This window comes from Pelmatolapia mariae, linkage group LG14 (assembly GCF_036321145.2).
Source record: "Pelmatolapia mariae isolate MD_Pm_ZW linkage group LG14, Pm_UMD_F_2, whole genome shotgun sequence".
Lineage (NCBI taxonomy): Eukaryota > Metazoa > Chordata > Actinopteri > Cichliformes > Cichlidae > Pelmatolapia > Pelmatolapia mariae.
In genome coordinates, this window is record NC_086239.1 from 40,174,595 (window position 1) to 40,191,389 (window position 16,795).

General features: G+C 42.5%; 2 protein-coding genes across 2 annotated transcripts; both read right to left on the reverse strand.

The window, feature by feature from the left end:
• Positions 1–2,060: 2,060 nt before the first annotated feature.
• On the reverse strand, positions 2,061–2,972 carry LOC134640746 (olfactory receptor 4B13-like). Its single transcript, XM_063492645.1, has one exon. The coding sequence runs from the start codon at positions 2,970–2,972 to the stop codon at positions 2,061–2,063; it is 912 nt and encodes a 303-aa protein (XP_063348715.1).
• Positions 2,973–14,296: 11,324 nt separating this feature from the next.
• Positions 14,297–15,262, reverse strand: LOC134640747 (olfactory receptor 4D1-like). The gene has a single exon (XM_063492646.1). It carries the CDS (start codon positions 15,260–15,262, stop codon positions 14,297–14,299), a length of 966 nt encoding a protein of 321 aa, XP_063348716.1.
• Positions 15,263–16,795: the final 1,533 nt, after the last annotated feature.

Genomic DNA, 16,795 nt, shown 5'->3' on the forward strand with positions numbered 1-16,795 from the left:
CTAGACCTCAGTGCAGCATTTGATACTGTCGACCATAATATCCTATTAGAGCGATTAGAGCACGCTGTAGGTATTACAGGTACTGTACTGCAGTGGTTTGTATCATATCTATCTAATAGACTCTAATTTGTTCATGTAGATGGAGAGTCCTCTTCACACACTGAGGTTAATTATGGAGTTCCACAGGGTTCAAGGCTAGGACCATTTCTGTTTACATTATACATGCTTCCCTTAGACAGCATCATTAGAAGACATAGAAGACATTTTCACTGCTATGCAGATGACACCCAGCTCTATCTGTCCATGAAGCCAGGTAACACACACCAATTAGTTAAACTGCAGGAATGTCTTAAAGACATAAAGACCTGGATGGCCGCTAACTTTCTGCTTCGTAATTCAGATCAAACTGAGGTTATTGTACTCGGCCCTGAAAATCTTAGAAATATGGTATCTAACCAGATTCTTACTCTGGATGGCATTACCTTGGCCTCCAGCAACACTGTGAGGAACCTTGGAGTCATTTTTGACCAGGACATGTCCTTCAACGCACATATTAAACAAATATGTTGGACTGTTTTTTTTTTCATTTGTGCAACATCTCTAAAATTAGAAATATCCTGTCTCAGAGTGATGCTGAAAAACTAGTTCATGCATTTATTACTTCCAGGCTGGACTACTGTAATTCTTTATTATCAGGAAGTCCTAAAAACTCCCTGAAAAGCCTTCAGTTAATCCAAAATGCTGCAGCAAGAGTCCTGACAGGGACTAGAAAGAGAGAGCAGATTTCTCCTGTATTGGCTTCCCTTCATTGGCTTCCTGTTAAATCCAGAATTCAAAATCCTGCTCCTCACATACAAGGTCTTAAATAATCAGGCCCCATCTTATCTTAATGACCTTGTAGTACCATATCACCCTATTAGAGCACTTCGCTCTCACACTGCAGGCTTACTTGTTGTTCCTAGAGTATTTAAAAGTAGAATGGGAGGCAGAGCCTTCAGTTTTCAGGCCCCTCTTCTGTGGAACCAGCTTCCAGTTTGGATTCGGGAGACAGACACTATCTCTACTTTTAAGATTAGGCTTCAAACTTTCCTTTTTGCTAAAGCATATAGTTAGGGCTGGACCAGGTGACCCTGAATCCTCCCTTAGTTATGCTGCAATAGACGTAAGCTGCTGGTGGATTCCCATGATGCATTGAGTTTTTCCTTTCCAGTCACCTTTCTCACTCAGTATGTGTTAATAGACCTCTCTGCACTGAATCATATCTGTTATTAATCTCTGTCTCTCTTCCACAGCATGTCTTTATCCTGTCTTCCTTCTCTCACCCCAACCAATCACAGCAGATGGCCCCGCCCCTCCCTGAGCCTGGTTTCTTCCTGTTAAAAGGGAGTTTTTCCTTCCCACTGTCGCCAAAGTGCTTGCTCATAGGGGGTCATATGATTGTTGGGTTTTTCTCTGTATGTATTATTGTAGGGGTTACCTTCAACAAAGTCCCAGTTCGTGGGAAGGACAAAAAAGGAGGAAGGCACATGTGATATTTTAGCAAAGTGTTTAATTAAGATAACCACAGCAAAATAATCTTTTTTCAAATGGTGTTTATTTCTATTGTTCTGATTTATCTATTTTTGTTTTACCATAATTCAGTGACAGTAGCTAGAATAGAAAGGATTCCTCTCTGGCTTACGTTTTTACCTAATGCTTGTCTTTTTGTGAGATTTATGTCAGTTCACTTCATAAAAACAACTCTTTAACCATTAAGATCAAAAAACTTTATTAACAGGAAACTGATATGACAGTGGCATGGTTATGTATTAAACTGAACATCTTAGACATATATGAAAAATCACAGCTACACGGACGGCTTAAATTTTAGAGGAAGGAGACATGATCATATTGTTTTCAGATGCTGGGCATTTGTATGCATGATCAGAAGTACAGAGTGATTCAAAACACACTGGATGCACTTGTCGTGTGAAGTCTGCTCAGAAGTTTTTCAAAATCCAAAAGAAAAGTTTAGGACTTCAAACTTGAATTTAAACATCCTACAGGTGTAAGAATCACAGCTACATTTTATAGCACAGCACATGTCTTATTTTAGACATTTGTGTCCCATACATGATCGGATTCAAAAGCGGTTGAATGATGAGGAAATACAGAGACAGAAAGATTCGCAGAGCACTGGGTATACTGGTCGTATCAAACCTGCTCTGGAGTATTTCAAATAAACACCCAAAAGAAAAGTTTAGGAGGGAGGCCAGGTGAGGCGCACAGGTACTGACGGCTTTACGTCTCATCTGTCTGGACCCAGAAAAACACACTTTGAGTATTTTCATGTAGGAGTAGAAGATTGGAAGCAGAGGAACTAAAACAGTGATCACAGTACCAAAAAGCCCAAAAAGATTATTCAGATTGGTGTCTGAACACGCCAACTTTACAACCAGGTAGTTATGGCAATACAGCCCATTCATGATTTTCCCACACCAAGTCAGACGGACGGTTAAACACAATGTGATCATGAATTTCACAAAAGAGTACAACCATATGACAACAATGAACATAACTACTTTGTTATCTGTCATATGTGATTTGTAGTGCAGGGGATAACAGACAGCGAGATATCTGTCATAAGACATGACGGCTAAATTACAAAACTCTACGTGTCCATACGTGTAGAGACAGAAGATCTGCAGGAAGCACAGAGGAGCAGAAACAGTGTGAACATCAGAGAGGATCTGAAGCAGGAAGAACGGAAACAGCCCTGTACTACCATACAGCTCATTCACAAACAGGCTGCACAGAAACATGTACATAGGTTCATGTAAGCTTCTGTTCACACATATAACCACAATCATAGACATGTTCACAAAAACTATACTAAAGTATAACAGCGCAATTAACACAAATAACAAGTATTTCAAACTCCCTACATATATATATGTGCTGAGGATAAAGTAAGGCACAGTTGAGTTCACCATTGATCTTGCTTTAGGTGACAAAGCAAATGTTTGAAAACTAGAAACAGGTTTGCTTCTCATGTCTCATCACACACTCATTCTGACAGATGCTGCTCTGCTGGGTTTGAAATGTTCAGGTTAAAGTGAAACAGTCACGAGCAGAAATAATCCAACATTTACCCTCATGCCTGTCTCCAGTACTCTGAACTTTTTTCTGCAGCCGATTTCTGCACTGAGGCTTCAGCAACATCGGCTGCTTTATATTTCCCATAATAGTTCCCATGAGAGCATCATTAATGCATGTCAGGCCAAGCAATCAGTACAGCACAGAGTTTACTGTAATAGATGTCTGTTACTATTCTGATATTAAAATATGATGGTAAAGGTAAGGTAAACTAGAAAACTGTGATAATCCTGTGTGGAATTTTAAAAAATACAGTGTTTGAACCAAAAGCTGAATTTTGATATTTAAAAGATGAAATAAAAGGACAGTCTGTGCCCATTTGTTTCTACATTATATTTTTCTGTCAGAAAAAAACACTCATACAAATATATGATTGCTTCAAGGATTAAAAAAGCATCATTATTATACGTATTACTGTACAGTGTAAGAGGTGCAAACCATTAGAGAAAAAAGCTAGAGCTACTTTTAGTACCATTGATATTCATTTAGACTCTTTTTTTCCAATTGATCTTTCTGAGGTAACTTCAATAATTACTTCCTCCAAACCATCAACGTGTCTTTTAGACCCCATTCCTACAAAACTGCTCAAAGAAGTCCTGCCATTAATTAATGCTTCAATCTTAAATATGATCAACCTATCTCTAATAATCGGCTATGTACCACAGGCCTTCAAGCTGGCTGTAGTTAAACCTTTACTCAAAAAGCCATCTCTAGACCCAGCTGTCTTAGCTAATTATAGGCCAATCTCCAACCTTCCTTTCATATCAAAAATCCTTGAAAGAGTAGTTGTCAAACAGCTAACAGATCATCTGCAGAGGAATGGCTTATTTGAAGAGTTTCAGTCAGGTTTCAGAGCTCATCACAGCACAGAAACAGCTTTAGTGAAGGTTACAAATGATCTTCTTATGGCCTCTGACAGTGGACTCATCTCTGTGCTTGTCCTGCTAGACCTCAGAGCAGCGTTCGATACTGTCGACCATAATATCCTATTAGAGCGATTAGAGCACGCTGTAGGTATTACAGGTACTGCACTGCAGTGGTTTGTATCATATCTATCTAATAGACTCCAATTTGTGCATGTAAATGGAGAGTCCTCTTCACACACTGAGGTTAATTATGGAGTTCCACAGGGTTCAGTGCTAGGACCAATTCTGTTTACATTATACATGCTTCCCTTAGGCAGCATCATTAGAAGACACAGCATACATTTTCACTGCTATGCTGATGACACTCAGCTCTATCTGTCCATGAAGCCAGATAATACACACCAATTAGTTAAACTGCAGGAATGTCTTAAGGACATAAAGACACAAAATCATATGATGTGTACAAAAATATACATATATATATATATATATATATATATATATATATATATATATATATATATATACACATATATATATATATATATCGCACCCCCACCCGAAATTGGGTGGGGGTGCGATAGGAGAAGGATCGTTGAGTGCGAGAGGAACTGACCTGAAAGATAGGATCATGGCCAAGCTTGAAACTTGGATCCCCCGTAGCCGGTTACCAAGATTACGTGAAGTACCCTCAGAAGGTCTGCTAGATGATGTTAATGCAGCACTACGGACGATACCTACAACCACGATTACCGACACTAACAAGCAGCACACTAACTGATCACGGCAGCAGTGATCAGTGAGATGCTTGGCTACAAGTTGAACAGCCACAAGGGGCAGTACCCTCCATGGAGAAGGAGGCTAGAGGGCAAGATCAAAGTAGCACGAAGGGAGGTTAGCCAACTAACGGAGTTGCAGAAAGGTGCGACAAAGAAGGTGCATAAGAAATACAGCAAGCTGTCCATACCTGAGGCCTTGGAAACTGCCAAACAACGACTCACAGCCTTGGCCAGCCGCTTGAGGAGGTACACCAGAGAGATAGAAGGCAGGAGAATAAACCAGCTGTTCTCCACAGAACCAGCAAAGGTGTACTCTCAGTGGCAAGGGAACAATAAGAGAACAGCACCACCAAGGCTGGAGACGGAGCAATACTGGAAGAGCATATGGGAGAAGGACGCAACCCATAACGGCAATGCTCAGTGGCTAGTGGATCTGAGGGCAGACCATAGCGACCTCCCTGAACAGGGTCCAGTAACCATCACAGTGGCAGATATCCAAGAAAGGGTCTCCAGTATGAAGAGTTGGACAGCACCAGGGCCCGACATGGTTCACGCCTACTGGCTGAAGAAGCTGACTGCACTCCACAAGCGTCTGGCAGCACAAATGAACCAGCTGCTAGTTAACGAGAGACACCCGGAATGGCTAACCGAAGGTCGGACGGTCCTGATCCCCAAGGACCCCAAGAAGGGACCGGTCCCATCCAACTACCGACCAATAACCTGCCTCAGTACTACATGGAAGCTCCTGTCAGGCATCATATCGGCTAAGATGAACAGGCACATGGGTCAATACATGAGCGGGGCACAGAAAGGGATTGGCAAGAATACCAGAGGCGCAAAACACCAGCTACTGGTAGACAGTAGCTGGTGACCAGACTGACCAACCTGTGCACAGCCTGGATTGATTACAAGAAGGCCTATGACTCAATGCCCCACAGCTGGATACTGGAATGCCTAGAATTGTACAAGATCAACAGGACCCTACGAGCCTTCATCAGGAACTCAATGGGGATGTGGCGTACAACACTAGAGGCCAACTCCAAGCCCATAGCACAAGTCACCATCAAGTGCGGGATCTACCAAGGAGATGCTCTGTCCCCACTGCTGTTCTGCATAGGCCTGAACCCCCTCAGTGAGATCATTAACAAGACTGGCTACGGATACCGACTACGAAACGGAGCAGTTGTCAGCCACCTCCTGTACATGGATGACATCAAGCTGTATGCCAAGAGTGAACGAGACATCGATTCACTGATCCACACTACCAGGCTATACAGCAATGACATTGGAATGTCGTTCGGGCTGGAGAAGTGTAGTCGGATGGTAACAAAGAGAGGGAAGGTAGTCAGAACTGAGGGGATTGAACTACCAGAAGGCAACATTGCAGACATAGAGGACAGTTACAAGTACCTGGGGATCCCGCAGGCGAATGGGAACCATGAAGAGGCCTCTAGGAAAGCTGCAACCACCAAGTACCTGCAGAGGGTCAGGCAAGTCCTGAGGAGTCAGCTGAACGGTAAGCACAAGATCCGGGCTATCAACACCTACGCCCTGCCCGTGATCAGGTACCCTGCTGGGGTAATAGGCTGGCCAAAGGAGGAGATAGAAGCCACTGACATAAAGACAAGAAAGCTCCTTACCATGCATGGAGGGTTTCACCCCAAGTCCAGCACCCTGAGGCTGTACGCTAAGCGGAAGGAAGGGGGCCGGGGACTGGTGAGTATCAGCACCACAGTCCAGGATGAGACAACGAACATCCAAGAATACATTGGGAAGATGGCCCCAACTGACCGAGTGCTCAGTGAATACCTCAGGCAGCAGAAACCCAAGAAAGAGGAGGAAGGCGAGCAACCATCATGGAAGGACAGGCCCCTGCACGGTATGTACCACCGGCAGATAGAGGAGGTGGCTGATATCCAGAAATCCTACCAGTGGCTGGACAAAGCTGGACTGAAAGACAGCACAGAGGCACTAATCATGGCAGCACAAGAACAAGCTCTGAGTACAAGATCCATAGAGGCTGGGGTCTATCACACCAGGCAAGACCCCAGGTGCAGGCTGTGTAAAGATGCCCCTGAGACAATCCAGCACACAACAGCAGGGTGCAAGATGCTAGCAGGCAAGGCATACATGGAACGCTATAACCAAGTGGCCGGCATAGTGTACAGGAACATCTGTGCCGAGTATAACCTGGAAGTCCCGAGGTCAAAATGGGAGATGCCCCCAAGGGTGATGGAGAATGACCGAGCTAAGATCCTGTGGGACTTCCAGATACAGATGGACAAAATGGTGGTGGCTAACCAACCAGACATAGTGGTGGTAGACAAACAGGAGAAGACGGCCGTAGTGATCGATGTAGCGGTTCCGAATGACAGCAACATCAGGAAGAAGGAACACGAGAAGCTGGAGAAATACCAAGGGCTCAGAGAAGAGCTCGAGAGGATGTGGAGGGTGAAGGTAATGGTGGTCCCCGTGGTAATCGGAGCACTAGGTGCGGTGACTCCCAAGCTAGGCGAGTGGCTCCAGCAGATCCCGGGAACAACATCGGAGATCTCTGTCCAGAAGAGCGCAGTCCTGGGAACAGCTAAGATACTGCGCAGGACCCTCAAGCTCCCAGGCCTCTGGTAGAGGACCCGAGCTTGAAGGATAAACCGCCCGTAGGGGTGTGCTGGGTGTTTTTTTCATATTAAGCCTCCTACATTTTATAGATAGATAGATAACTTCAGTGCCAGAACAAGCTACCTTTACAATAGTGTAGTTATGACTGTACAAACTGTTTATGATGCTCCCACAGAGTCAGATGGAGGCTTAAACATATAGTAAAAACACATCTGACAGATGAGTACAACCATATCATAACAATAAAGACAATCACCTTTTGAAATGTCATTGTTCTGTGAACATTCTGTGAACAGAATGAGAAGAGAATGCTTTGAACTGAGATTCTTCTTTACTTCGATCTGCATCTCCAGTTTACAGGCCATGTCACTAAGGCTTCTTATACATGGTATCCCTTATCCATTTTCATTTCTCTCCTTTCTCTTTTCTTTTTGTAAAACTAAATAAACACAAAACAGATAATTACCTTCTCATTCACTGAGTATACATAATGTACTAATAGAAACTTACTTTTAATGACAACCAGCAAAAACATAAATCTTAAGGTTGCCTAAATTAAACATAAACACTTTACCTTCAGTTAACTAGCATTATTGCTCATAGCAAGTTAGCAAACACATGCTAACATACAGTCGCTAGCACACTTTAGAGGGAAAACCAGCACACCGCAGACCACAGCCTCTCTGTGTGAGGATCTAAACGTATTCTACGCTAGATTCGACACAGCGAACACCACGAGACCGGACAGTGTGCGCACCGCGGATGACGTCAGTGCGCACACTGTGTCTGAGGAGGATGTGCGGAAGTGCTTCAGGAGGGTGAACGCACGCAAAGCTACTGGTCCGGACGGGATTCCCGGCCGCGTCCTCAAGTCATGCGCGGCTCAGCTGGCTGGAGTGTTTACACACATCTTCAACCTTTCCCTCTCTCTGTCTGTAGTCCCAGCCTGCTTCAAAATGGCCACCATCGTCCCTGTACCCAAATCCTCCACCATCTCCTCATTGAACGACTGGCGACCCGTAGCCCTGACCCCCATCGTGAGCAAATGCTTCGAGAAGCTGGTCAGGGACTTCATCTGCTCTGCACTACCCGACTCACTGGACCCTCTACAGTTCGCATACCGCCACAACAGGTCCACTGATGATGCCATAGCCCTGACACTCCATGCTGCCCTGTCACACCTGGAGAAGAGAGACACGTATGTGAGAATGCTGTTTGTAGATTACAGCTCAGCATTCAACACCATCGTTCCCTCGAAGCTGGACAAATGAGTAATGACTATACAGCTGAAATAGTAACTCAGTATACTCAATTTACACATGCATCACAAATCCGATAGTTAAGGTTATAGTATGTAATGGAAACTTACAGGCATGCGTGGGCAAAGGTTTCACCTCCACTGAGCACTTGTAGCAAACTAGCTGGGCATAACAACTTCCCAAGTACCAACTGTGGCCACAAGAGGGTGCCAAATCATACAAACAAAAGCATATTACCACATTAAAGTTATACCAACACAGTCATATGTGTGTTGTATTGATGAGGACGACAGATAGCAAGATATCTCTCATAAGACATGACAGCCAAGTTACATAATTCAATATTTGCATAAGAGTACAGAGAGAAGATCTGCAGGAAGCACAGAGGAGCAGAAACAGTGTGAACATCAGAGAGGATCTGAAGCAGGAGGAACGGAAACAGCCCTGTACTACCATACAGCTCATTCACAAACAGGCTGCACAGAAACATGTACATAGGTTCATGTAAGCTTCAGCTCACACAGATAACCACAATCAGAGACGTGTTGGTAGCAATGACTGTGATGTAGAACGTCGCTGTTATCATAAAATACAAATAATTCAGAGCTCCTACCTTCTTACAGGCCACAAGAATGAAATACGTGAAAACTGATAAACTTGAATTCAACATCATTTCATAAAAGAGACAATAATTATTAAAAATATTCTTTTGAAAGTGTCCTTATTTCCTAATCTTCACGCTGGTTTTGGACTGTCAGGTAAAGGTAGAGACAAGCAGCAGGAAGTCACGTGACGAACATCCAGCTGCGTGCTTGTTACCTGCTGTGGTGTAAGTCTGCAGCAACAGATTTTATAAATGTGACCTGCTAGCTACACCCACCTGCCCTCAAGGACAATGCATGTTATGATGAGTAATTTACTGCAACACAAGTTTTACAACATGTATACAAAAAAAAGAAATATACGCAAAGGTGCACACAAACACTTTTGATTAATAAGTCATGTATTTCGTTTTTGCAGCTTTGATTCTTTGTTGTATCTGATAATTTAACAAAAAGATATTAGATTTTTTTACTGCGTCCAAGAAATAAGGCCAAACTGGAGCCATCATATTTGGCACTTTTTAAAAAATAAAGACTGAACTGCTTATTTGCTCATGAACATTTTTTATTCTCCGCTCTGTTAAAAATCAGCTAAATCAAGAAGCAGTCATACGGCTGCCATCAGACAAAGTTGATTAATTTCCCCTGATTTGATGACATAATCAGCATCGCATAACTAAATGATGCTTTTCTTCACACTTCACTGTCACACCTGATTTTAAGGTTCCCACCCGCCAAATTCCAGTTTAACCCTGATAACAACCAAGATGATCCAAGATGGCAGCAGGCGTAGATGCAGCAGCTCCTCACATTCGGTGCTTTGTTTTGGGGGGTTTTTGTTTGGTTTTTTTTGTTATCTTGATAATGTCAGCAATCGCATATTGCGAAGAGACTACTAAGTACCTGTTTTTCAGCAACACAGCACTGGTACCAGTAACACTTCCATATATTGTCTCTTTGCCGCTGAAAAGCCATCTTCATTTCTGGACACTGTTAAATTCTCAGTTCTTTTGATCTTTGGGCTGAAGGAAGGACAACACTCGGTGTATAAATGCTCAATCAACAACCATTTTATTCCATACAATTCTCATTATTCCATACAAACACTTTTGCGCATTAACCATCCGGAGGGGAGATGAGCGCGGGAGGGTGTCCGCCTGATCTCGAAGTGTCTGAGCGTTTCTCACATTCTTATACCCTCAGCCCCCCTCCAAAGTCATAAAACCTAAACATCCACATTCTTTCTCTCTCTCAGTGAGACTAAGTTATGACCTTGGCTTCCTGTGCAGTATGTTCTGTTCTTTTCTAATCAGACAAATAAGGCGATGACTCTCTGAAAACAGTATTTCTTATAACTCAGCAGTATAATGCATCATAAAACAATATCATCCATTCACAATAAATCAGCAATCTAATGTAATACAAATCAGTTTAATAAATGTAATAGTTGTCACCTTCTTCTAAGTCAATAGTTAAATGCAACCTTAAACTACATAATGATTTCACAATCTTTAATTAGGAGTATAACGTGGCATAAGATAGTATAATAATCTCACAACACACTGATGCAAGCAGCCACAAAAAACAGGACCCGATGTGCCATTCAGCAGTGAACGTCAGCACTCACCCAGAAGTTTCTTGCTGTTTTTCCTTCCAACTGTGTCCAAGCAACCCAGGGGGTCGTCTGATTGTTGGGGTTTTCTCTGTATTACTGTTGAGTCTTTACCTTACAACATAAAACACTTTGAGGCAACTGTTGTTTGATTTGATGCTACATAAATAACATTGAATAAATCTGAATATGACTCGCATCATCAAAGAGGGTTTTAATGTAATTGGGTCTAGTATTCTATCCTTAACCTCCTAGGACCTGCCGTCCACATATGTGGACATCACATTTCAAATCAAATCAAATCAAATCACTTTTATTGTCACATCACATGTGCAGGTACACTGGTACAGTACATGTGAGTGAAATTCTTGTGTGCGAGCTTCACAAGCAACAGAGTTGTGCAAAATACAATAATACTCAATTTTGCTCTACATGGGCCTGATATCCACTCACAAGGACATTATACTGCTACTGTTCTATCAAAATTTTAAATGAATATCCTCATTTGTGGCTCTCATTTTTCTTAAAAACAAAAATAAGGTAAAAAAAAAAAATCTGGTAATTCTTTGTTTTTACATTCATCAGGCCCCAATATGCCCAAATATCAAAGAGAAATTAAAAATGCATGTTGTGGAAGAGTTCGGGTCTTTGGAGGTTAATGAACTTATCATTGCTTTTGGGGTGGTGTCCCGACCACTTGTAAGCACGCGGTAGTGCAACCTGTTCTTAAAAATAGTAGCCTTGACCAAAATGACCCTGCAAACTATAGGCCGATTTCCAAACTTCCTTTCTTGGCTAAAATTCTAGAGGAAATAGTCCTTTTGCAACTACAGGCCCATCTAGATGCGAATAGCATCACTGATAAATTCCAGTCTGGGTTCAAACACCTCATAGTACGGTAACGGCATTGTTGAGAGTTTTCAATGATCTCCTTTCAATCACTGATTCAGAGCACTCAGCGGTTTTAGTTTTATTGGATTTGTCCTCAGCGTTTGATTTAGTGGACCACAATATCCCTTTAACGAGGCCAGAACACATGGTAGACATTAAGGGTAATGCTCTTAGTTGGTTTAAATCGTACCTTTCTGAAAGGTCCTTCGGTGTTACAATGGGAAATTACTCTTCCTCTGTTGCCCCCTTTTGCTGTGGTGTGCCCCAAGGGTCTGTGTTAGGCCCTGTGTTGTTTTCTTTGTATATGTTACCTCTAGGTCGCATCTTTGAAAAATATAACATTTCCTTCCATTGCTACGCAGATGATATTCAAATTTACTTTCATCTGACTGAGGATGTCTTACCGTCGCTACACTGCTTTTTTGATTGTATGAGAGAGGTTAAGGATTGCTTATTGAGTAACTCACTCATTTTAAATGAAAAGAAAATGGAAAATTGTTGTTTTCGATAGCCATATTCCTAGGGGCCAACTAACAGGTTCACTTGGGCCGTTTGCTACCTTTCTTTCTCACACTGTAAGCGACCTTGGTGTTCTCTTGGACAGTTCTTTTAAACTTGACAAACAAGTCTCCACTGTAGTTAAATCTAGCTTTTAACAATTACGCCAAATTGCCAAGGCCAAGCCTTACATACCCTGTAAGGACCTTGAGAAACTTATCCATGCCTTTATTGCCTCTAGATTAAACTACTGTAACTCCCTCTATATTGGTCTCCAATCTACCCTTCTCCGCAGACTGCAGCTTGTTCAAAATGTGGCGGCACGCCTCTTAACTGGAACTGGCAGGTTTGATTCTATCACCCCTATCCTCGCTGACCTGCATTGGCTTCCCATCAAATACCGTATTGATTTTATATTACTATTGCTTACCTTTAAAATTATAAAAAACATTGCTCCCAGCTATCTTGTTGAACTTCTCAGCTTGTACACTCCTAGAAGAGCACTGAGATCAACGAGCCAACTGCTCTTAGTGCATCCTAGGGCACGGTTGAAGACCAGAGGGGATCGTGCTTTCACCATAGCTGCACCCAAACTCTGGAATAATCTTGGTATTGCTATTCATGAGTCTGAATCAGTTCAATCTTTTAAATCGCTGTTGAAAACCCATTTATTCAATCTAGCCTTCCCTAGTTAGTTTTAATCATTTTATTTTTATTTTATTGCTGAATAATCTCCTAGTTGAGTTGTGTTTGTATTTTCTTTTACATATTTTTGCTGCGCTGCGGCTAATTAGTGCTCTCCACCTGTTGGTGAATTTATTCCCTGTTAATGTTTCCTTTCTCTAAATTATTTTATTACTGTAAAGCACTTTGGTGTACCGCTGGTTTTAAATGTGCTATACAAATAAAGATATATTGTATTGTATACAGTTGAGGGGCTAATGTACATTTTCTGTGTGCCCATATTGCCTCACCAGTTCAGGTGAGTCCAGGTCTATTGTACAACTGTAAGGAGCCATTCTGGTGCCTGAAAACACCAAAATGCAACATACCACGATCACCTCGTGGATTCATATGATGTTAAGTCCAGTGAAAGCTCTTTAATAAGTTCAATTAGAAATCTTATACAGTATTCAAACCTCTCAGTCAGCTCTTTCTTGACATGTTTGTCCCTGCACATCTTGCTATTCGTTGTTATCAGGTGTTAAACTGGAACTTGGCAGGTGGAGGAGCCCTAAAATCAGGTGTAACACTCAGTGTTGGGAAGGTTACTTTTAAAATGTATTCCATTACAAATTACAGATTACATGATTACATTACAGATTACAGATTATTTTAAATACATAACGCTGGTACATGTATTCTGTTACTCCCCAACACTGGTAACAGTGCAGTGTGAAGAAGAGCATCACTTAATTCAATTCAGTTTTATTTACACAGCGCCAAATCGCAACAGCAGTCGCCTCAGGGCGCTTTATATTGTAAGGTAAAAAAACATACAATAATAATTTGCATTTAACTCGAGCGACACTTCTGAGAGTGAAGTCTGATAACAGCAAACTTTTAACCTCCAACACTCGTCGTGCTGAGAAGGTTTTCTAGAAAAAAGGACTTTAAAAACAAAGACAAACACGGTTTGCTTCATTTTGTGTGGGATCTGATGTGATGTGACATGATGTAAGAATTTCCTTCAGGATAAATACAATTCTATGAAATTAAATGATTTTTTATAACTCCTGTAAAGAAGTTGACCTCTCCCTGCCATGTTTCCAGGGGAATCTGAGATGCTCTGAAGTCACGTAGAGTAACCAAACTTTAACTTGCTGATCCCTATTATACTATATAATCTGTGTGTGTGTGTGTTTATTGCCTGAAAGCTAAATTATATTACAGTGTATATATTTCTGTGGCACACAGGTTCTCTCTGGTGCTTCTCTTCTGTTTTGGTTAAATACAAATCAGCTAAACATGAATTCATCTCCACAGGAAGACACTTTCTCATAATTTAAATAACACATTTCAAGGTTAGCTGCTGTTAATCACTCTGTGAAACTTTACTACACCTACATGAAATTTTAGAGGACAGCACATGTTCATAAACGCCTCTGATCTTTGACATCTGCGTTCCATACAAGATCGGATTCATGAGCGGCTGCATCATGAGAAAATACAGAGACAGGAACATTCTCAGAGCGGCGGGTAAACCCGTCGTATCGAACCTGCTCTGAAATATTTCAGAGCAACAACCAAAAGAAAAATTCAAGAGAGACACCAGCTGAGGCGTGCAGGTGGTGAGGCTTTTTTGTCTCATCTGTTTGGATCCATAAAAACACACTTTGAGGATTTTCATGTAAGAGAACATGATGATAAGTGTGGGGACTATGGTGGTCATAGTAAGGTCAAAAATCCCATAAACATTATTCACCTTTGTGCCAGAACAAGCCAGCCTAACCACCAGGTAATTCTGACAATACAAACTGTTTAAGAAGTTTCCACACAGCGTGAGACGCAGGTTTAAGGATAAAGCAATAAGAAATTTCACTAAAGAGTACGCCCACGTCACCATAATCAGAACAGCTGTATTGTTCGATGTCATTTGGGTGTTATATTGTAGAGGACAACAAATAGCGAGGTATCTGTCATAAGACATGATGGCTAAGTTTAAAACTTCAATACTTCCATAAGTGTGAATGCAGAAGATCTGCAGGAAGCACAGAGGAGCAGAAACAGTGTGAACATCAGAGAGGATCTGAAGCAGGAGGAACGGAAACAGCCCTGTACTACCATACAGCTCATTCACAAACAGGCTGCACAGAAACATGTACATAGGTTCATGTAAGCTTCTCTTCACACAGATAACCACAATCAGAGACGTGTTGGCAGCAATGATCAGGATGTATAATATTACAGTTAATGAGAAATAGAAGAATTTTAAACTTCCAACATTCATAAAAGCTCCAAGAATGAAATAAGACAGAGGAGGCGTAGTTACATTTAACATAGCTCACAAAGTACAAATGTCCCAAATATGTCATGTGCACAGTTGTTGTGTCTGATCAGACAAACACTGCAGCTCACCTGTTCACCTGTGACAACACAGTCACCTCTGCAGCCTTTTTATACCTTCTCAGCACATATCCACCTGTGACGGACTAACGAGTTTAGTGATTGGCGGGAAGGTTCGGATTTGTTTTGTTTTGCGTCTGATGATAATCAGCACGTCTGTGTGGTTCAGTGTAACAGCCTCTGTCTCCTGAGCACTTACCGTCTGGAATTGTTTCAGTTTTCAGAGTGAGGTAGCTCGTTGCTTTAATAGCACAGGGTGAGCAGGTGACCAGAAACCCCGAGGGCCTGGGTTTGACTCTACCTGAGGCCCTTTGTGTATCTGTTCAGCTTCAGAAGACAATCTCACAGATGCAGCAGTCCTCATGTGAAACCTGGTTAGTTGTTGCCTCGCTGCATCACGACTGGGCAGCCTGGAGTTGACGTGAAGTCAACGAAGAGCTGTCAGTAAGCAGTCATGTGTCTCACGCTGAACCTGCTCAGACCTTTAGATTCTGGCCTTGGCTCAGACTGCACCACTAATTTTGCAAACATGCAGCTGTGGCAACACGTCACTGACATGCTGATGAAGATGGGCCCACTTCAACAACAGGCCAGGCTCAGCATGAGTGAAAATTTCTGTACTTTTCAGTTATCAACGTGTTTTCTTGTTTTAAATAAGCCATCACAGGCAAATTCAGCCTGTTTCACACCGACCACTTCCTGCGCAATTTGAGCAGAACATCACAGTTCAGAGGTTCAGGTGAAGAAAACCACTATTATTCTGCTGTGGGTGTCCTACTGTGGACAAAGGACGACTCATCCTGATCCAGTCTGATAGATCTAAATCTGAGTGTTTCAAGCAGGTGAATAATGAGTGGTAGGTTAGCTGAGCCCAAACCCTAACCTCAGATGGGTCACCTATGACCTGGTAAACAGATTTCAACCTGATACCCAGTGACAGTCAGTGTGTCGCTGCCTGTAGAGGTCTGTGCAACCCTCTGTGGATATGCCTCCCCAGACCATCACTGACCCCCCACAAATGATGTTACTACATTCTCCACAACTTCTCCAGACCCCTTCACATCTGTTACATGTGCTCAGAGTGAACCTGCTCTCGACTGTGGAAAGCCTTGGGCACCATTGGTGGACCTGCCAATTCTGGTATTCTATGGCAAATGCCTGTCGGGCTCCACGGTGCCGGGCAGTGAGCACAGGGTCCACTAGAGGACGTCGGGGCCTCAGGCCCCCCTCGTTAGTCTGTTTCTGATTGTTTGGTCAGAGACATTCACACCAGTGTCCTGCTGGAGGTCATTTTGTAGCTCTGAGGATGCTCCTCCTGTTCCTCCTTACAAAGAGGAGCATTTACCGGTCCTGCTGATGGGTTAAGGGCCTTCTATGGCCCTGTCCACCGATAACTGCCCATCTCCTGAAAACTCCTGCATGGTCCTGAGACTGTGCTGGGAGACACATCAAACCTTCTAGCAATGGT